General features: G+C 40.5%; 1 protein-coding gene across 11 annotated transcripts in view; it reads left to right on the top strand.

Moving 5' to 3' along the window:
• The window catches only part of EPB41L2 (erythrocyte membrane protein band 4.1 like 2), a 206,537-nt gene that overhangs the window by 105,181 nt on the left and 78,120 nt on the right, over positions 1–23,236 (top strand). For all 11 annotated transcript variants that reach the window (XR_002101685.1, XM_019538042.1, XM_019538038.1 and 8 more), the window contains exon 4: positions 14,991–15,095. Coding sequence is in view for 10 of the 11 variants with exons in the window: in XM_019538042.1 (XP_019393587.1) it covers positions 14,991–15,095 (105 nt within the window). In the remaining variant the exon portion in view is untranslated. The remainder of the gene's footprint in view (positions 1–14,990; positions 15,096–23,236) is intronic.

Here is a 23,236-nt window from a genome sequence, read left to right as displayed (position 1 = left end):
CCCGGCCATGTCCCTTTCCCTCTGTGCAGCTGATTTGGGGCCAGCTCATGTCCCCTTTTCCCTCCATGCCTTCTGTGGGTCCAGACCATGCCCCTTTCCCTTCACCTGGTCAAGCTGGGGTTGGGCCACATCCCCATCCCCCTGCAGGGCATGCCCCTTTCTCTCCCATTTGGCCAAGTTGGGGCCAAGCCACACTCCTCCTCCCTGCGCAACTGGTTCAGGGCCAGGCTATGCCCCCTTCCTACCCTAGGGCTGGGCTATGCCTCCTTTTGCTTTTGTGATCACTTCTCACATCAGTGTCTCAGTTTCTTTTTTGAGGTCCTTGAGAGCTGATTTAACTTTTGTACATAGCAGAGATGTGGGGTGGAAAATTTTTCCAGTTCTTTATTTTTCCATGGGAAATTTTCCATTTCAAAAAATTAACTGTTCTCTACAGCGATTAAATTGGAATGAAATAAAATTCATTGGTTACAATGAATGGATACCAATCCAATATTAGGCAAACTTGGCAGTTTCAAAGTTGTAATTAATGTTTTTCAGGTGATTATCCCTTGGAAGTGTGTGAGAGAGTACATATATGTTTGTTGATTTGTAAACAGGAGGGTAAATTATTATTCACATAATAATCCAGACCAAAAATCAAGTTATGAATTCACCTAATTGGCTGTGCAGGTCAAATCAAACCAAAGCTAAAATTCTTATTTCATCTCAGACTGGAAGTGAAAGCAAAACCCAAACTAAAACTGTGATTATTTTTTGTTTCACTTTTAGTTCAGCAAACACACAGAGCAGTGTCTCATTTCTTTTCTTGAGTTGGGGAAGTTGGAAGTGTTTGCATAAGATCTGTTAGTTCTTTAGTGCTTTTTGCTTTAAAGTAGTCATAATAATGCCTAATCAGAAAAAAAACCTAATGTGCTGCTTCATTATAGTGAAGTGCAAGCCACTGAAGGAAGGAAGAAAGTTGGTAGATGTAAATATTGTGGGAGGGTGAATAAACAGGATCCTCACTTTCAAGATTGCTGTCACCAGATATGCAATCCATCATGAGTAGCTGCTCAAGACAGTCAAGCTTTTTATCAAGCTTTTTGGACAAATGTCAAAAGAAGATCAGAAAAAAGCAGATGAGACATTAGCTCGAGCTATATTTGCAAGTGGTACACCTCTTTCCATTAGTGAAAATCAATACTGGAAGGAACATTACAAACTAATTCGCCCATCATATATGTTACCATCACGTTATTGCTTATCACATTCTCTCTTAGAGAGTATGACAAAATTCAAACAATGGTTAGTCAAAGGATTGGTCAAGCAGAATCACTGATGCTGATGTCAGATGGATGGACTGGTATACAAGGAAATCCTTTATTGAACATTACGTTAGCAACACCTGAACCAATATTCCTGAAAGCAGTTGCTACCAAATCTTCTCATCATACAGGTGACTACATAGCCAAATTACTGAGTGAAGTGATTGAAAGTGCAAGTCCTTCCAGGGTACAAGCCCTTGTAACTGATAATATGAGTAACATGAAAACTGCATGGCAAATATTAAAGGCAAAGTATTCTCATTTAATAGTATTTGACTGTCCTGCTCGTGGTTGAATCTTCAGGCAAAGGACATAGTAAATGTGAATACTATGAAGACAGTATTGACCAACTTCAAGGCAATTGTGAAGATATGCAACAATCATCATGTTGCTAATCACTTTGAAGAAATTACAGAAAGAGAAGCAGGGAAAGGAAAGTGCACTTTTATTGCCAGGAGAAACTAGATGGGACTCGGGTACAAAATGTTTACATAAGTCTGCTGCACACCAAGAAATGTTTGCACTGTGCTTCAATAGATGATGCAGTATCCCAGATTATTCCCGTGAATATTTGGAAACAGATTCTCGACAACGATGTGTTCTGGGTTCGAGTTCCAGGAGCACTCAGTTTGCTACTACCAGTTTTCAGTGGCTATCAAGAAACATGAAGGAGATGCACCAAGCCTTTCAAATATTCCAGAGATATTCAGACAACTGAATGAAAATCTAATTGAGCTTTTTGCCTCCATCTGTATCCAAAAAAGTAGCTGTAGTAGTACTAAAACAAATGTATGCTAAGAGATCTGAGTTTTGCTTGCATCCAGTTAATTCATCAGCAAACCTTTTGGATCCTCAACACAGAGGACAACATTTATCAGAAGATGAATTATCCACTGCTCCCAATAGAATTACGGAAGTAACTAAGAACATCCCCAACATTGACGAAATAGCTGTGATGACAGATGTTGCTGAATACTACACAAAAGAAAAACTTTGGAGCAAAGACATCATTTGGTGGGCAGTAGAGAATGTCTCCTCTCACGTGGTGAAAGGGATACTGTTGTCTAGGATTGCTCTAAGGATCCTAAGCCTTAAACCAACAGCAGCTTCTGTGCATGGAGCTGGAAGGCTTTCAGCTCAACCAAGACCAAAAAGAGGAACAGATTGACAAATGAATGCACCGCTAAACTTGTTTGTATTTCTCAAAATCTCTTTGCTTCTGGAGAATCAGTCAGAAGCACAATAAGTGAAGAAGATGCAGTATGATGACAAGTTGCCCTTGCCCCTAGACTCATTGGTAAAACCATTCTTTAGTGAAAGCAAATGCGGTTCAAGTAGTTCTGAATCAGATTTGCCTCAATCTGATTCTGAAATGGAACTAATAAGTGGTGCAAGTGATTCTACAGATAGTGACAGTGAAACTGGAGGTGCTGCAGTGACCTCAGTGGAAGAGAGTTAAACTCTGTTGAAGTAAATGAGTGGACAACCATGGCACATCATGCACAGTTCTTTGGGTGTGCTAAAATTAGTGTGTCAGTGATTTTCAGTGCCTTTATTTCTTTCCTTAAATTTAAACAGACAATGTGAGGGAAGTACATGCTATTGTGTAGTCTTTACATTTTTACAAGTATTCTAATAAAAATAATTTCTTTCCACCTAAAGCTTTGAATTTGTTTGAATATGACATTTAAACCACATTGTGTGCTGTATTTATTTATTTTTCATAATCCAGTATTCCAGTTCAAATACTTATGGCTATTGGGATACAAAATTAACATTGGGGTACTTTTTTAGTGTTGTTTACTAAATATAAGTCAAATAAACATGCTAAATCAGATCACGCTCTATTTAGGGCATTGGAAAATTTTCCAATTCAAAATTTTCTAGAAAACCCACATCTCTGGTGCACAGGTAGTCAGAGTAGCAGATGGCGTCGAGTTGAATTCAGTGCAGTAAAGAAACTTCAAATTACAGGATAGAGAAGAATATATGCACAGGGAAACTGTATGGAGAAAGCAGGTAGGAGATACTCACAGATTGTGAATATCAGGAAAATTGGAAGTGATTGCAGCATTTGAGAATGTTAAGGAAGGCAGTTTTTACATACTTTCATGTGCTGACCTTGGCAAAATAGGTTATATTTTAGATTAGCACTAAAATAGCTAAAATGTGTGCAGAGAAAATGTTAAAATGTGTTTTGTAGTGCTAATCTAAAATCTCTATTTCTATAACTGTCATTGCTGACAATGTCCATGTATCTTCAGATGCCTCACAGCAGCAGAATTGTTTTCCTCATGCCAGCTGTTGAACTTTTGGGAGAAATTGACTGAAAATAAACCTTCTGGGTTACTGAACTATGTGTTGTTCATATAAATGTACTTAAAACACTTTCTATGACCATTTTAAAGTTCTAATACTGTAAACTAAACAGACAATAAAAACATTTATGTAAACTAAGATTTTTAGTATCTATTTTTTGCTTGTAATATGAGATGTCATGAATAATGGCAAAATAATAAAAAGCTCTTCAGGTAAAGAAAGGAACAGCTTAGTTTCATGATTCAGTAGTCCAACACTTAGGCGATGTGAATGGACACGTATATAAATGGAGGAAAATGTTGTTGTAGAGTTGGAGTGTTGCTGTAGCTGTGGTGACCCAGGAATTTTTGAGAGGCAAAGATTTTTTTTATGGTACCTTTTATTGGACCAGCTGCATAGTGGGGAGAACTTTTGCACAAGTTTTAAGACATCAGATGCCCTTCCTCAGGGAAAGCAGAAGCAGGCTGAAAAAAATACCAAAGAAGTGACTCCATGCAGGAAAAAAAACCCAAGGAGAGTGCTGGAAGAAATACTGATATGTTAGATAGTAAGGAGCGTGTTGGGATACTCATATATTTGATAGTTTATAGGAACCTGGTTTGAAACTATTTTGAAGCAAGGAAAAGGGATGTTGTTTTGACAAACACCTTTCCTCATAAATGAGTTGTGTCCCTTTATTAAAAGGTCCTAGCTGTCATTCTTTCATTGTGAATAGAGAGTTGCTTTTTTTTGTACTGTATTTTCTAAAGCAGGAGAACGCAAAGCCATGTTGGAATAACAAGCCATTAAGGAATCTGTATTTACTTAAAGTGTAATTTGTCTATGCTCTAGTAGAGGGGAGGGTAATTTCTATATGATAGAAAGTACTGGCTGGCTGTTCGCTGTGAGTGTAAAGCAAATGAAGATTATGTTGGGATTTTTTTCCTACTCTGGGGCACTGTTCTAATTAAATTTTCATGACAAAAGGCATTTAAAAGAGTCCACGTGACCATAGTTTATGCACGTATGAATAACTGAAATATATCGGAGTTGACACAAGAGTTCTGTGGTTACTTACAGTTTGTGAAGATTAATTGAAATGTCTTTCTTTTCTCCTAGGAAGATCTAAATTTTTTAAAATTCTAAATTTACAGTTTAAAAACAAATCTCTGAATTGAACTCAGCATAAAAGTTAAAATATACCCCACCAAACTTGAAGGAAAAGAATTGGTGAAGCCACTAAGACATAGCTTAATAGATCAGTTAGAGGTTTTATTGATGACAACATCACATGACCTGCACACTCTTACCCTAGTTTCTAGTGGGTTGTTTTGTTTTGGGGGGTTTTTTTAATAGCTATTAATTGAAAATCTTTTAAAGAAAAAGTGTTTGCTTAAAATAACAGGGAGCTTTCTTTTTCATTAAAAAAAAGTTAATGCATGTAATTACTCTCTAGTATATATGCCATAGAATTATTTGTTTGTGTTCAGTTTAAGAAGTTGATAACACTGGTTCCTCAGACTGGGTATCTTGCACATCTTAATTTCTGTCTTGAACAACCAGGGGTTTGATGCAACTGCTATGTTCATTTACCACTTGTTTTCTGAAATGGAAATGTTATACTTGGCACCCTTTAAAAAAACTGGTCCCAGTAAAGCACATGTTTTTTTTATATCAGGCATCCCCTTAAAGCTAAAAGGGCTGCTTGGATAAAATGAGACTACTCCTGTGAGTAAAGGTTTGCAGGTTTTAATTGTAACCTCTTCCCACGTATATTTACAGGCAGTGCAGGTGGCAGCCCCTATAGTTAATTATGTCCAAGACATCTCATTATAAAACTCATTTGTGCTGAAATTTTCTATTCCGTGCATCTGTCCCTGGGTGACTTATTTCTTCTGAGACCAAGATGAGGCGGAAAGTGTTGTTTTGTCCATGGTAATGAATTTTGTTGAAAGCTGTAGTTCATCTATAATTGAGAACAGGGACTTGAAGTTGATAGGGTAGTTGCCCTTGTGCCAGATGTGCTTTCTGTTGTTCCTGTAAAAGAAAGAAATAAAAACATACTAGGTTCCAGTAGCATTTTTTTTAATCTCCTCATTCAATATGTAATCAAAGCTTAGTTTACCAGACAGCCTTCAGATAGTTGAATACAAGGCTATTACTAATTTCCTCCTGGAAATGTACCATAGAATCCAAGCTTTACATAAGCATTGTTGAATTCATCCTCACACCCTTATGAGAAATAGATGGGGTTTATCATCCCTGCCTTACAGCAAGAAAACCAAGAAATGGGTTAAAGCCTAAACTGTTCAGTGTCCAGTAATTTTTATACCCAACTTGAATCCTGATTTTCTTGAATGCTTACCATTCTTATACTGTGTAGTATGCTCAAAGCACAACCCGCATGGATTTCAGTTGCACTCAGATCTCGTATTTGGCCCCAGGAGTCAAATTGGGCACTTTAGTGAAGTGTACACAACAGGTGGCCAGCTGTGAATATTTTGGTTGTGTGCGCTTGCCAGAATCACGGGGCAGTTCTGCAAGGGAGGCAGGAACAGAATCTAACATTCAGTAGCTTTCACCCTGAAACCGTCTTTCTGAAGTTCTCTGCCTCTTCATTCGACACTTAACTTTTGTAACAAATAAAGCATAGATCCCACAAAGGGCCTCCTTTCATAAACAGCCCTGATGCGGACTTGGAACATGCTCCATCTGTACACTGAAGGGCAGAGATTAAGTAGGAAAAAATACTGACCAATAATGTAATTTAAGACTGTAATAATGCATAAACACAAGGGATTGCACAGGCCTCCTTGTCTGTCATTCTCTAACTTCTATGTACTTGACTTCCAAGCTTGAATTTTTAACATAGGCTTTTTAAATGATAATATGAAATATTAAGATTCCTTTAATGAGGTAAGAGTCTTTTAAAATGTAAAGTATAAGAAAAAAATTACTGCTGGATGATCCTTATGTTTTTTACATGAGCAAGAGAATCTTCTGTATGTAAACAGCAAGCTTTAAAGCATATTCTTTTTTTGTGTAATTTTTGTTTCTCAGAGGGATTTTGACTGATTTGATCAATTTTTTCTTCTTCCTTTGAAAGATATGTCATCTTTTTTTGGTCTCTTAAATGCATTTAAAAGTACCAAGAATTGTGGGAAAATCTTCAACAGATCAGTAGATTTTGCCAGTATGTTTAACAGTTGTGCAGTAATTTTAAGTTCCTGTTACTGGAAAAACCATGATTTACTGACAAATATGGGAATGTTTGCTTATAAATTTTTAGAAGTCTTGGGTACAAAAGGCTTACTCTTCTTGGAGACTTTCTCCAAATTTAAAATAATAATAATAGAATAGGAGAATATTTTAAAAGTCTCTAGAGCACCTCTGGGCAAATAATAAGTTTCTATGCATTTTATAGTTTTTAGTCAAATTAGCATATAGTAACGCTTTCTATTTGACCCTGGCGTGAAAAAAGTTTTACTGTTAGAAAGTGACTCTAGAGATTTAATTAACCATAGCATGTATTCTTTCTGAAGTGACCCAGGGGGGTTTTCTTGATGCATAGTTTGACAAAAATATGCTGCATGTAATCAGAATCAGTGATATAAAGGCTGATCTGGGGGAAAAGCTTTGTATGTTTTTATAAGGCCCCCTTCCACCCCTCTGACTTCATAAATTTTACATGAGCTCTGTATCTCTTCCCTGAATGTGCTTGTCATAATGTATTGTACATGTTATTGTGGATGAAATTTAGAAGAGTGCACTTGATTATTTATTTATTTATTTCCCCTGTAATTTTGAAGCCAAGCTAGGTAAATTAAATAGATGGTGGGAGGAACATATATTTCTTTTTAAAGGAATATATTTTTTGGTCTTTTTTTAAAGTAAAGTAAATTTTTCAAAAGGGACTTGGGTTCGAAAAGTCCATAGGCCTTCCTTGAGCAATCCCTTAAGCATCTAAGCCACTTTTGAAAATGTGGCTTTTTAAAAATTTTAACCTAGCCAAGGTTAAAGCTCCTAATGTCAACTCAACAACGCAGTCCTGAATGCAAGCTTTCATTTCTTTTGTGGCAGCACAAACAAGGGCTTATTGTTTGTTTGTTTGTTTGTTTTGTTTCATTTTGTGCCTACCTTCCTTTATTGACCTTAGTTACTTGTACTGTGTAACTGAACTATCATGCAATACATAGCTCAAGGAGCCTAGCATATTGTGAGCTTTCTCTCACTGTCTGCTCGACACAATAACTTTAGTGTTGCCAGGGCCTACACATAGGCAGTTGATGGCGTTTCAGTGGAATTGCAATGGTGTATGGCGTCTACTGAAATCTGTGGGATAAGCAAATGCAAAAATTCTTTTAAACTGCCAGACCTCTGAAAATGCCATGTTCTGGCCCTATTGATAAATACCACAAATAGCAGAACAGGCATGTAGGACTCAGTTCAAGCTGGAAGGCTACATGCTTCTCATTCATTGGTGCTAGCAACAGATTGTATTTTAGTTTTTGAAAGAGCATTTCCACAAGTTGCATGCCTAATCTCTTCACCCTGATTATATGTTGTAAGCAAACTGATCTGAACCTCTTTGTTTTGTCTGTTGTCTACTGCTGTCTCCAGTGCAAAAAATTCTGTGCTAAAACTTGAGTACCCAGAAAGTAGATCATAGGTCTGGTTTTAATTATGAACCATGAATGCATATGGAAGTACCTTGTTTATGCCACCAATCTTTGAAGGGGAAGGAGAGAGAGATAAATATACTAGAATCATTGTAATTATTTGCTAAGATTGTAATCTTTCATGCAATCAAAAGGAACCTTTTTTTGAGATGCCAAGTAAAATTCTAAGTTTTCTCATATCTGACTGAAATCTTGAAGTGAATTAAAATAAAAACTTGGATTCTTTTAATTACACAAGAAGATACTGGAGAAGCTATTTATATAAATACTAAATTATTAAAAATTGTTTTTGTTACATAGAAAGGAATTCGCTTTAGTAGCACTGATAGAATCTCTTAATGGAAAAGCAGAGTGAAGCAAGGATGCGTTCTTGCCCCCACACCGTCTGTAATCTTCTTGGTACTCCTGAATTGCACATTTAAAGACGGGGAAGGTGGAATGTACCTCCACACAAGATCAGACAGGAAACTCTTCAACTTGCCACAACTTAAGGTAAAGACTAAAGTTAGAAAGGTGCCCATCAGGGAGCTTCTATTTGCTAATGATGCTGCCCTTATAGCCCACAATAAAGACCTACTACAAGAACTCATGGATGTCCTCAAGAGCTTGGCAGGCATTTGCTCTTACCATCAGCATAAAGAAAACAGGAAGTTGCACAAAATCCATCTATCATCCTTAATGAGAACCAGCTAGCAGTTGTCCAAAAGTTCAGCTATCAAGGTTCTTCAGTGACCACCAGCCTCTCACTGGATGAAGAACTTAATGTTCTCATCAGAAAGGCTGCCACCACCTTCGCAACAGACTAATTAAAAGAGCATGGAAGAACTTAAAGTTTACCATAAAAGAAAAAAAGGCTAGTGTACAAGGCTTGCATACTCAGCACTCTTATGTATGTTGGTGAAACATGGACAGCTTATGCACATGAAGAAAAATGGTTAAACAGCTTCTACCTGTGCTGTTTACACCACATACTCAACCTTAAATGGCAAGATGAAGTTACAAACGCAGAGGTTTTTCAAGGGGCAAACTTACCAAGTATGACAGCCCTACTCAAACGTGGGTGACTGCACTGGGTAAGCCATCTGAGCAGTTTGGAAGATGGACGTGTACTCAAGGACATGCTATATGGGGAACTATTGGAGGGAACAGGAACTACAGGACACATGCTTTGCTACAGACACATGCACGTGAGATATGGAGGCATTTAGAACTGATCCTGACCAATGGGAAACCTTGGCAAATGATCATAACAAGTGGCGTCACTCCACTAGGGCATCAAAGTCCGCAATAGAAATTGGCTCCAGCAGCCCATAGAAAGCAGGCAGCCCCTGAACCACCCAACCGTAACATACATTTGTAACCATTGCTACAGATCATGCAAATCACATGAGACACTGCAAGCCATCTGCATCATAGACTGCAATACCCATCATCTTGTGTAGATGAAGGGATGCCAAAGAGCTGCAGCATCATGATATATTTGGTCATGGAGTCAGTAGTGTAACTAGGAGTGAGTGAACAGGACATCAGGGTAACAATCTAGAGAGGGCAGGAGAATGGTGGCCTCTGGAGTCTGTGCCTCATCTCTTATATATAGGCAGGTAAGGCTTTCCAGCATGTGGCATCCCCATCCCTATTCTCTATGGAACTTGGTGCCCCCTTCCCCCACAGTCAAGTACACAGTCTTCATGGTGCTCAGTGACTTGGGTTTGTGATATGACCAGTTAAACCTCTGGGATGAGGACTATAGGTGACAGTTCTGCCTCTTGGGCATACTGGAACTTTCTGTGGCAAAGGTAAAATTAGTCTGAAGAAAACAAAGCTTATTTCACAACAACTCAGACTATTAAGCTAAGTACAGACAGTCAAAAAGCCTGAGGCTGAATTGGTTCAGTCTTTGCACTTTAGCACTTTGCAGAGATTGAACTGATAAGCAAGTGAAAACACATTCACTTTTGATTCACGAAATGCAGCCACATATCCGCAGTGGCTCAAGCCAGAAGCTGGGGGGCACTAGAACACGCCTGCCAACCAGTGCCCAAGGAGAGGGAAGAGAGAGAGCCCTGCTGGAGCGAAGGGGGCTTGGCCAGGACCCAACGCATGCTCTGCCTGGGTGCTGGGAGGGGAAGGTAGTGGCACTGGGTTCATAAAAGCTTGAACAAGAAGAGTTCTTTCTCTAAAAATCAATAAACTGAAGAGATATAAATGCAATCTGGGCTGTGTGTTTGCTTACTCTTCTTGCTGCCCCTGAATCTCTGGGATTTGCAGTCCACAATCAGAGCAGTAGGACTCTCAGGGTTGGTCCTCACTTTCTCTTTCTGCTTCCAGGTGCCTTTGGGATTTGTAGTTGCAGCCAGCACAAAGTCTTAGCAGGGCAGGGCAGCTCTGTACCTGGGGGAAAGGGGTGGGGAGTGAATGTAATCCCCCTCCCTGGCCCCAGGCCCTAGCCGGTGTTTGCCTGGGGGGAGCCAGTAAGCTGGCCAGTGAGCCAGCCCTCCTGCCCCAGTTAGAGAGCAGAGGGTTGGGCCCAGCCCTCCTTTCTGGAGCAGACAGCTGAGCCCAGGGCAGGAAAGCATTCTGGGTTGCTGGGAGACTGATTTAACTTGAACCAGGAAGGGGTGTGGGACAGAAGTTTCATAAACCAGTTTAAACTAAATCAGTTAACTCTGATAGTACGTTCAACCAGGTTTATCTTAACTAGTTTCAGCCATTTTGAAACTGGTTTATGTCCACTGAACTTCTGTCCTCTTACAGGTTTAAATCGGTTTCTAATCACTTTACTAGTTTGTGTAACTTTTGTCTCTATCCCTATAGATTTCCACAGGAACTAAAGCAGGGGTAGCCAACCTATAGCACAAGCAGCTTCTGTGAGTAACTGATTAGACAGGGGACGGACAGCACAGTGGCAGATAAAGCAGGGAGCAGAAAGCAAAGCATCAGGTCAAGGAGGGAGCACAGGGTAGTGAGCGGAAAGCAAAGCAGCGGATTGCACAAGGGAATTGAAGTGGCACTCGGGAAGGATGCAGGGCTAGTTTGTCATGTCTACCAAAAAGGTAGGTCCCTACTGAACTAAAATGCCATCCCAACTTCACCACCTTACTTCAAGTACAGCACTTGATCTGAGCCTTCAAGAGGCCGAGAAGCGATAATTTCAACCTGATCTTCCCCAATATAAATACTTAGCATGTTCAAATAAATAAAAAAACCTGACCAGAATAATGTGCTACTTGAAACCAGTTTTCCCAAGTACTGGGAGTTGAGAAAATAAATGACTAGTTTCCTTGTAGTACTTAATGCACTATTGAAAGGTTCCTAAGTAACACATTGGAGAAGTGCACAAAGCAATGTAAAATTATAATATTTGGTATCCCCTCACACTGAATGTGTAAGGATGCTTAGTGTGTCTGTTGAATGCTAAAATGTACCCTAAATTTATACAGGATGTGACAGACAGTAAAGGCCATAATATGATTAAATTCAGTAGGTTGAGCATATCATGGAATTGTTCCAGAAGTTGATTTTCTGCAGAATGATCTTTGCCTTTCCTCAAATCACTACTAGCAGCATGTTCAGGACTTTTAGACCAGCTGAAATGCCCTTCATAAACAGTGATGGGTGAAAAATCGTGAATATACTTAGAACTAATTGCTGAAGAGGTTTTTTTTAATTGTAATAGTGATGAATAATAAAGGGCCACATTGAACGGCAGTAACTGAAAACAAAACAATAGGCAAATTATCCTGACAAACTTAGGCATGCCATTCTTTAAATTGGTGAACTGTGAGTAGTTGCAAATTTTTTTTTAGGGTGCATAAAACTTTTTTGGGATGGAGGAGAGGAATGGAGAGTGAGAATATGTAAAATACATTTTGCTCACATACTCTGTTTTATCAAGTAGACATTTTAGTTGAAAATACTACTATGTATTTGTCATAAATAAGCAGTGCCTACAGGAGTATATATCTAGTGACAAGTGTACAGATTAAAAAATAACTAAAGGTTAATAAGAGAGAATTACTATACTTAAAAAAATTGTATTTCCTCCTGATGTTGATTACAGTAACAACACAAAGTATTAATTGGTGGAAAATTTAATAGGTCAAAATTAAATTAAGGTACGACTTTTGACTCGAGTAATGCGTATGTAACATTTATTCCAGTTGGAATGATTTTACTTCTTGTAGCTAAGTAAACAGATTCAAGCATTACAGCAGTGTGTGCTTTCTGAAGCCTAACGGATCATGTGTGTATTTGAAGTTTAAATCATGACTGTAATATTTACTATGGCTGCAAAACAAACATTGTCTTGGTGTTAGTCTCAGATTAGGATTTGCTGTGCTGAATACTTTACACATACCAATTAAGAGAGCCTCTGCACTCTGGAGTTTACCATCTAAATGTACTTATTTGTCACTTTAAATTGGCACCTAAGCAATTGTGTCAAAGCTAAGGTGGTTGGTTGCATTATCCTTTGCATAATATAAATACACAGCAAATTTGTTTTTCCTGTTTTTTATATTAGAGTATTTTGTAAATCAGAGATGAGGTTATAGCGAGGCATTTTTCCCCATAAAATTGTTCCTAAAGCAGATATCCAGCAAACTTGTAAAAATGGTAGCTTCATTCATTTTAAACTTCTTCTTTTCTTTCCTTTGAGCCCTTACATCATTGTGCTGTGCCTTATGATTATGATTTGATCACATTATAATAAAATCATACAGTTCTTGGTGTAAGTGGTCTCAGTTGCTCTGTTTTAGCTCCCACTTACTGCAGGGTAAGGGTGTCAAATGTGCCGTTCCTTCTGGGCAGAATCAAGACAGCAGAGCGAGTGACCTTGGCTGCCATGGGGGTTAATGAAGCTGTTGCTCACTCCCTGCCACCAGTGCATGACCCGTGTGGCTCAATACCTGGTATTTCAATGGTGAGCTCCACTTCCAAATTCCCAGCCCCTCTGGGAGCCCCATGGGATAGAAAGCAAGAATCTGTGGGCCATATGTTTAACACCCTTGCTGTTGAGGAGTAGTGGGCATATGGATAGTTACAGTGGAGCAACTAATTTGTGGTAAAATCATGGGGAAATTGTTTGCACGTCCACACCCTTAAGTGCTTCTCCAGAGCAGTATATTTGTCCTATAACAGCAAGGTAAAATCTACTTGGGAAAGAAGAAAAAAATGTGTCAGGAAAAAGAACAGTAATGCTTAGTGGTTAAACCTACCAGAAATGTGCTATAATCCCTGACAAGGAGTGAAGATGGATTGGTGATTAATGCTGTTATCAGTGCATTATATTTTCTAATGTATTGCACCATGACAGTAGGTGTATTACAACCATTTTGAGCATTTACTGTCTGAATTAGCTGCTATTCCTTTTTTCATTGTCAAAGACAGTAGTGTAATTTAGGGTGGAGGGTGGTGGAAAGGGTATCACTATAGTAGTAACAGCTAGAGCAGGCAAACCTTAAGATAGCAGCAACAGCCAGAAATAAGCTTTTTTGAGTCCCTGAAGCAGGCAAGACTTCTTCTCCTGCTCCTCCTGGCACCCTCTGCCCTCCCAGGGCACAAATCCTGCTAGTTATATTACAGTAAAAAAGAATGAAATAATTTGATTTTGAGTAAAATGTGTGTATTAAACTTAGGAACATAGTCTGCCAGGAGTTAGCAGGCATATTGGTTGTTGACAGATGTGGAGAAAGAATTCAATCAGCTGTTAGATAAAAACGCCAAAAAGCCTCACTGAAGCACACAATCTATACAGATGCTGGGCAAGCCAGGTCAAATTGACGCAACTCCTCTTCTGAGCACGTGCTGCACTCAGCACAGGGATGCGCTGAGCTGAAAGTAAAGCACCGTTTGTTTGTTTTTTTTCCCCCACATCTGTCAGAGGCCATTAATTGTTTCAGAAAGTCTGCTGTTAAGGATCTACAACATATTGGCTGAGTGTCAAACAGTCTTTGGTTACTGTATTTTTTTAAAAGTCAAAAAAGCTAATGGATAAACCAATCTGACAACTGTGTTGCCTCACTAAATATAATGTAGTGAAACAAAAGTGTTCTCATTTATTTGCCAAGAAAAACTCAAACTTTCTCTGAATAAAAATGCTGGCATTGGGTAAAAAATGCATTTTAGATTTACTTGTATGCTGGTATGATGCCATGATAACACTGCAAGATTTGTAAACAAACTACTAACCCAGTGGTAATATTTTTGCATGTTCGGAATCCCTTTGACAATACTGAAAATGTACAAAAATAACTTATTCTCATTTTGAATGTTTACATGTTAACAGTTTGCAGTTTCATTTGTGGTAGAAGAATAAGGGTGCTATCTTTATTACAGGGGCCATGCTATTTTATAAAGTGCCTTTAATATTTGCCCTTATTTTTCAACATCTTCTGCTGGTTGTCTAGTGTGAGTTGTATTGAAGTATTTCTCTGTGTGAGGTTTTTCTTAATCTTCTTTACTAAGCTTTAGGATGAAACTTTTAGAGAAAAATGCTTTCAAGTGTTTATAGTAGTCCAAAAATAATAGAGCAATACAATCTTAAGGAATTTTAATTTTCTCAATATTGTATAAGCTTTGTTTATAGTTATCCAGTTTTAGTTATGATTCAAAGTATCTGTATAATGTACAGTGAATGGCACTGCATTTCAGCAATTTAATGCTTTGAAAAAGCCACCATTTACTAAAAGTGCTTTTTATTTTTCAGAAACGAGCTAAGGGTCAGGTGCTATTTGACAGGGTGTGTGAACATCTCAATTTATTGGAAAAGGACTATTTCGGCCTGCTGTTTTATGAGAACTCGGATCAGAAGGTAAGCACTGATATCTGTTTATATTGCTAGGTACTTCATTAGATTCCTTATTTTTTAGGAATATAAGTTGTATTCAAAGTCTTGATTAAAAAGCCTAGCTTCTAAAACAGATTAATTTGTTTTAATCTGTTGCAACTTTGCTATAAATTCTGTTCTGATTAGACTGATGCATGAAGTGAAATGTTGGATGATTTGTTCTGTTGTTATTGTTAGGATTGAGGGAATCATTCATTAACAATCTGAATCTTTATAGAAACCTTTTATTAAAACCATTTATAAAAATCTTTATATTTAGAGTAAAATATAACATAAGCATGCCATCTTTGCCTGTAAGGTAAATTTCACTGACATTTTAGCCATCATTAATCCCTTGATAAATCTTCAAAACTTTGACATCTCTTCAGTAAATTAGGATCATCTTTTTTCCCTTTTTGTACCTTACATGCTTCTTTCATCTTGCAACTAAACCAGAGCTTTATTTCCATGTTTCAGTTACTTTGATACCTATCCTCTCATCCTTTCAAAATATATTGTTGGAGAAGAGGAATAGGAGGAAGGATCTTAGATGTAATCCTCCAGTTTGGACTAATAATGCCTTTTTTGCACCTTGTGAAGTCTCACATTTAAGGGAATTGTCACCATTAGAAAGGATGAGACTACAGCTAGTTAAATGGTGGAAGCTATTTTACGACTTAGATTTTTAAAAGACTTGCTTAAAATCAGAAAATGTTATTTTTCTAAATCATTTATGATCTTCCCCTGGCCTTTTTCAATATTACCTGGTACTAGTTTTATAGGACTGGATGAGCGAACAAGGAAAATTGAGCACTGGCTTCTCGATAGCCTGCCCAACAGCAAGCTGTCAGGGAGTCGGGCAGGGTTGAGCTGCCTTGGAGCCCCAAGAGGGTTGCCACTTGGGTGAATAGCCTCTGGCCACTTGCCAGTTGGCCTGGAAGAGAGCAGGCAGCTTCAGAATGATTGCTAGGGTGGTAGAATAGTCCCCCTGGCATGCCTCTGGTTGCACCAGTGGGGCGGGGTGCCAGGAGACAGCTGCATGGTGGCTAAAACCGGTCCAGGAGGGACAGGACAGGGGAAAGGAGACAGCCGTGTAGGGGTTGCAAGGAGCTCAGGAATCCTTGCTGCAGCCACAGAATGCCACCACCTCCCTCTGCAATGCTCTGGGCCAGCCCCTGGCTAGGAACAGGAGCTATTCTCCTGGAGTGGGAACAGAGAGGGTTGCCACCAGGGATGAATGGCCTCCCGTCCCACCAGTCAGCTGATTGGTAGGATGGGGTGGGGCAGTGTTCTCTTGGGGATGAAACCTCCTGTGGCGGTGCCAGTTGACAGCCTGCTCTTTTCCTTGGCAATCTGTCCTCTCCCTTGCCTATTAATAGCCTCCCCTAAGGGTTGGGGTGGCCCAGGGAGCAGCCCTCTAGTGCAGAGGGCTGTGTTAAGATTTTTAAGACTTGGTATAGTACAGTCAAAACGGGGCCACAGCCAATTGTGATGCTACCTAGTAGTGTAGCAGAATTGCTGCTGATTTCAGTAGTTCATCTAAATAAAGACTACTGGCTGGGCCCCATACTGTCATACAGGGAAACAAAATCGTTTGATTTTAAATGTTTGCCTGAACTGGAGGAGGAGGAAAAGGGGGGCTCCTTCATTTTTCTGTTTTCTGTTGTTTAATAAAATACAGAAAAATCAGTTGAGAGAATGTCCTTCCATTTGTGTTTCTCTTAATTTGAATGTTTATTAAGTTGTGTAGAAGAATTGTTTAAAAATATTGAGTCATGTTAATTGACACACTAGAATGTGAGTTTTCATTATTTATGATGTTAAGCTGTTGATAATGCTCTTAAAGCATAGTGAAAATTTCTAGATGAAGCTTGTAAAATATATATACACAGAGATGTATAGAAATCTATATCTATATGTATAGAGAGAGAGAGAGATCTATATCAATAGATAGATATCTTGAGTTTGTTCCACTCCCACCAGTTTGTGTTCAAAACTGCAAGAAGAAAATCCCAAATCATTGCAAAACCAAGCTGAATTAAGTGTATGTAGATTGTTTTGCAAATTCTAATAAAAACAATGACAGTCTTGGATCCCCACTATTCTAGAAAGTATTACAAGTGAGAACCACTTCAGTGTATGCAGTACCATTTGTGAATATCTCTTGACATAATTTTTCTAGCAATCAGATATCATCTGTTAAAAGCTTCTGAAACTTTTAATTAAAAAATAGTTGAGTAGTTTCCAGAGTGTGGATGTCATTTACATTACAAATCACCAAGTATAGAATATTTGCCATTCTTTGGTGGTTACTGCACAGTGTTGCCTCTTGGCAAGAACAGGAGAGTACAGTGACCGCAGTCTCTAATGGGATACCAGGAGGTGTATGAAATCAGATACTTGCACATAGTAACAACTTCATTGTAAGTCCAGAGATGAGCAATTACTAATCTAGCTGCTATTAATGTCACTGGGGTTTTTTTGCATTACAGCTTGTACTTACACATCACCTTTGACTTCATTGACCTTTTTTCTGGCTTTTATTTTCCCCTGCCATAAGTCACATTCTATTCATCATGGTCTTCGGGGTTTTGCAGCCCGGTCCTGCTGCTGCCCTTTCAACATCTGCCTTACTTGTAGTTTTATTCATACTCCAAATTCCAATAGGTTCTGTCCTCTGTTCTTCCCCATCTTATCTAATTTAGGAAATGAAAATTGCATGCAACTGATTTTTAAATGGCTTTTAAATCTCTTCCTATGGCTAGTTTGAAACAGCACAATCATCCCATCTATTCACCATATTTCTTCTCAGTGCTGATCCTCTTCTTCCCTCCCCCACAGTTAAACATTCACAACACTCCCATATATATTGCTGGCTCTTTGCCACATATGTAAAAGTTTTGCAGCACTTCCAATATTAAATAAAACTTATGTGAGGAAAAACAGTACAAAGTGATTATGAACTAAGAGCACTCCGCAGGTAGTGATTAGGATGCTTTGTGAAAGTGTATTTAGTTTCTGCTTTTTACTTTTTTACTGGCTCTTATCAATATTTCAAATCCATCTGTCACTTTCATGATCACCAGCATTAATTTTTAATACGCTGAAGTAGTAAAATAAAAAGATTAGGGAGCAAACAGACTATATCTTTGTCTCATGGAACAAAGTAGCTGCTGTTGATTACCTTGATGGTTTGATTTTTACAGCTATTGTTTCATGATGAAATTCAGATCATGACACTGATTGTGCCTTCATCTACCTTGAATCTAAAATTTCATAGCTTTGAGAGAGTGTTGACAGTTACTATTCACTATAGGATCATAGGAAAGTAGGGCTGTGCAGCAGAACCAGGTCCCAGGGGCAGCCATGACCCTCCCTGGTGGCCATTCGACTCCCGCCCCCATTGTAGTTTGTCAGGGTCTGCTCCCTCCTCTTTGCCTGTCATGTCTTGATGGAATTATTATGGTGTTAAGGGAGACTGCCCCAGGGTCCCAGAGTGAGCCATATTCCCCTTTAAGCAACTGGGAGATCTCGTACTTGGCTGGCCCCAGTCTTGCCCCTTGGACACTAACCTGTGACCCTCTTGGCCTCAAGGCACCAGTTGCCTTATGGGCTATATTTGTGGCCTCCAGATGTTACTCCATGGTCCTTTGGATGGGGCTGCCTGGCCCCAGTGTAGCTTCAGACCTTGAACCTCTGTCTGGGCCTTAGCCTTCCCAGCCTTGGCCCTTTTATTCTGGCTGCACCCCTGAGCCCAGGTCCGCTGCCCCACATGTGGCATCTGGGCCCCAGCTATGCCTTACATTTGAATGCTCTGGGCCCCCGGCCCCTGTCTCATGCATTCTGGGCCTTCTCTCAATCCACTGGGTCCCCGACCCCAGGCCCGGCAGCCTTCGCTATACTATCCCTCAGCCCTCTGGGTCTCTGTCCCCAGGCTAGGCTACCTCCACACTTTCTCTGTAGCTGATCCTCCAGTGTCCAACTTAACTGAAACACAAGCACCGTCTTCCAAGCCAAAAGTCACTCTTGCTTAAGACAATGTCATCCTGCAAGCTGTACTTCCTGTTGAGCTCTCATGGGTAGCTTCGGTGCCTGCTAGGCTGTCTCCTGCAGTCCTATTCTCCCAGAAGATCTGCTTCCTGCAGCCAGACTGTCCTTCTTGCTCCAAACACTAAGCTTATTGTCCTCTAAGCTCCACCCCATCCAGTCAGGTGGCTCCTCAGCAACCCACAGGTGTTTCTCCTTTGCTTAATAGCTAGGCCACCCCCTGTGGCAGCTCCACACAGCAAGCTTGTTACAGTGCAGCTGGCTTTTGCACAGCTTCCTGCCTATTCAGCAAGGCTAGCGTGCCACACTGGCTCCCTGTTACAGGCTGGAAAGAACCTCACAAGGTCATCTAGTTCAGCCTCCTGCTTAAGGCAGGATTGTCCCTGACTAAACCATCTCAGCCAAGTGTCTGTCCAACCTACTCTTGAAAATTTCCACAGATGGAAATTCCACAATTTCTCTAGGTAGCCTTTGCCAGTGTTTGATCAGCCTCATAGTCAGAAAGGTCTTTCTAATCTCCAACCTTGATTTTCCTATGCTTCAGTTTGAGGCCATTACTCCTAGTCCTTATCCTTTATGGTCATAGAGAAAAGTCCGTCTCCAACCTCTCTGTAATTGTCCTTCAGATACTTGAAGACTGTATTAAATCCCCCTTGCCCTCCAGTTTCTCTTCTCAAGATGAAATAACCCTACTGTTCTTTCAGTTTCCCCTCAAAAGTCTTGCTTCCCAGTTCTCTAAGTATTATTGTTGCTTTGTGCTGGACTTTTTCTAATCTGTCCACATCCCTCTTGAAGTTTTGGGCCCACAACTGGGCACAGTACTCATGCAGGACCTCACCAGTGGGTACAGCTGAATAATTGTTTCCCTTGATTTGCCAATGACATTCCTGTTAGCACAGCCTACTGTGCTGTTGGCTATTTTTGCAACAAGAGCACACTTTTGGATCATATTCAGCTTCTGGTCCACTGTAATTCACAGGTCCTTCTCTGCAGCCTAGCCAGTCATTTCCTAGTCTCCCTGGGAAATGCAGTTCTGTTCCAGTTGTAGGACTTCATACTTGCCCTTATTTTCGTAGAATCATAGAAGTAGGGTCAGAAGGGACCTTATAGATCTTCAAGCCTGGCCCCCTGCCAGGGCAGGAGAAAAGAAAAAGCTGGGCTCAAATGATCCCAGCTAGGTAGGCATCAAGCCTCCTCTTAAAGACCCCCAGGGTAGGAGCCAGCACCACTTCCCTTGGAAGTTGGTTCCAGATCCTAGCTGCCCTGCCTGTTTTATCTTGTCTGATAGATTGCGAGCTATCTTTCCAGTCTCTCCATATCATTCTGCATCCAGCCCTGCCCTCCAGGCAGTTTGCAGCTCCACCCAACTTGCTGTCATCCACCAATTTGCTAAGTGTACCCTCCGTCTCATCATCCAAATAATTTAATGAAGATGTTGAGCAATAACAGACCGAGGACAGATACTTTGGAAACCCCACTTGGTACCTCTTCCCAATTCTTTGTTGGTGGAGCCAGTCATGTACTGGCCTTACAGTACTTTTACCTAGTCTTTATTTCTTTACCTTGTTAATGAGAATGTCATGGGAGATAGTGTCAGAAACCTTGCTGAAATCAAGATCTATCACATCCACAGAGTCTGTCACTTTATCCTAGAAAGAAATCATGTTGTTCAGGCATGTCTTGCTCTTGGTGAATCCATGCTGACTGTTTCTGATCACCTTGTTCTGTTCTAGGTGCCTGTAATAGATTGAGGGCCTGTTCCATGATCTTTCTAGGTATAGAAGTCAGGCAGACTGCTCTGTAATTTCCTAGATCCTCTTTCTTTTCTTTCTTAAAGATGGGATTTTCCCTCTTCCAATCTTCTGGGGTCTCACCCACCAAGCCCAAGGGCTCTGAAATTACTTCAAGTGATTCCCTCAGTACCTTAAGGTGTAGCCCATCCAGCTTTATTGATTTGAAATCATCTAGCTTCTCTAAGTAATCCCTAATCTGTTATTCCACTGCTCTAGTCAGTTTGTCTCCTTCCTTGTTTTGACGGTCAACAATGCACGTCATCAGGTACCTAGCCCTATTTGAAAAGACTGAAGTAAAAAAGGCATTAAAACTTCAGCCTTCTATATATCATCCATAGCTAGATTTCCTTCTGCAATCTGAGGGACCTATAGTTTATTTAGTCTATATCTTACTTTTGGCATACTTGTAGAATCTCTTTTTATTGCCTTTTATGTCAGTTGCATTGCAAATTGTGCTTTAGCCTTCCTAATTTTCTACCTGCATGCCTATACAATGCCCTTATTCTCTTTCCTAGTACTGTGACTGGGTTTCCAATTCTGGTAGGATTCTGTTTTGAGTTTCATTGAAGAGATTGCTATCTAGTAGGGGTCCGGTGATAAAGATTTTTTGGGCTGATACCAATGGCCGATTTAGTAACGAGCGATATCAGCCCATACCAGTCCGACTGCCAATACACAGCCCAGCAGCTTGGAGAGCAGAGTCTGCATAATAAGTCTGTTGAGGGAAGAGGTGGGGGCAGAGGGGGAAGGGATGTGGAGAGGGCAGATCAAGGCTCTTGTAGTGAGGGAGGGAGTGAGGCTAGCTCAAACCCCACTCCACACAGAAGAACCTAGTGCCACCCCTGGCTCCAGCCTGCAGTGGCAACCTGCCCTCACCCCATGCACAGATCTGGAGTCACATGCTCCCCATGGCTCCCTTGAGGGTACATGCAGTGACAGGATCCACCTCTTTCCCTCCCCCATGCCCCAAGTTCCCTGGACAAGCAGCTCGTGGCTCTATCCTGCAACCTGCCCCATCCTGGCTGCAGAGTGCCTGCCTCCGCCCCAGCCCCACTCCCTCCCTCACCACATGAGCCTCAGTGTGCTGCCCCCACCTACCCACCCACCCACCGCTTCCCTCTTCTCACTCCTTTCCCACCCTACCACAGACTTATGAGCTGGATGCTGCTCTCCAAGGTACTGGTCTGGCCACGTGCATGCTTCAACTGCGCATGCATGGGGCATTTATCGGCAACGTTATCGGCATCATCAGCCAAAAAAAGGCTGATAGCTGATAATGTCAATTTTCCTTTTATTGGTGTTGATATGATATGGACCAATGCATCAGTGCACCTCTACTGTCTGGCCAGGCTGGCCTCTTGTTGCAGTTCCCATTCTTCCTTTGCATCAGGATAGCTTACTCCTTCCTTAAAAGGGCCCCTTTGAAGGCCGGTCAGCTCTCCTGGACTCCTTTTTCTGTTTAGACTTGTCTCCCAGAAGGCCCTGTTCACTAGTTCCCCAAGTTTGTTGAAGTCTGCTTTTCTGGCATCCAGTGTCTTTATTCTGCTTCTGCTCTTTCTTCCTTTCCTTACGATCTTAATTACTGTCATTTTGTGGCCACTGTCACCCAAGTTACCTTTCACCTTCATTTTCTCAACTAATTTCTCTCTGTTTGAGCAGTAAGTCAAGAAGACCTTCCCCCCAGTTGGGTTATCTACCATCTGTATTGAAAACTAATCCCAAACACACCCTGAGAACTTACTGGACTGTTTGTGCACTGCTGTGTTTTTTCTCTCAGCAAGTGTCTCAGTAATGAAAGTTCCTCATGAGAAGCAAGTTCTGTACTTCGTACCTGTCAGTTTAACAGAGGGCTCATGCAACTCCTGCTGGTTTGGTGTCCTATAGTAGACACCCACCCTGACATCTCCCCCCTTCTGCTCTTCCCTCTTACCTTTTACTAAAAGCTTTCAACAGGCTTACTTTCCATTTTGTACTGCACCTTAGAACACCTGAACATTGCCTTTTATATATATAGGGCAACAGCTCCTCCTTTCTTCCTCTGCCTATCCTTCCTGAACAAGCTAGTCTCATCCATATCCATGCTCCAGTCATGTGAAGTATCCTACCACATCTTCATAATCCCAATTACAGCATAATTCTATAAATTATACTAGGACCTCCAGTTCTTCCTGTTTTGTTCTCCATGCTTTGCACATTATTATATGTAAGGTGGCAAAGGGCTGCAGCAAGGCAACAGCCCTAGACTTTAGGAGGGCTGACTTCAACAAGCTAAGGAGGATCGTTGGG

The sequence above is a fragment of the Crocodylus porosus genome, unplaced genomic scaffold, assembly GCF_001723895.1.
Source record: "Crocodylus porosus isolate Cpor-Errol unplaced genomic scaffold, CroPor_comp1, whole genome shotgun sequence".
Lineage (NCBI taxonomy): Eukaryota > Metazoa > Chordata > Crocodylia > Crocodylidae > Crocodylus > Crocodylus porosus.
This window is presented reverse-complemented; position numbering and strand designations above follow the sequence as displayed.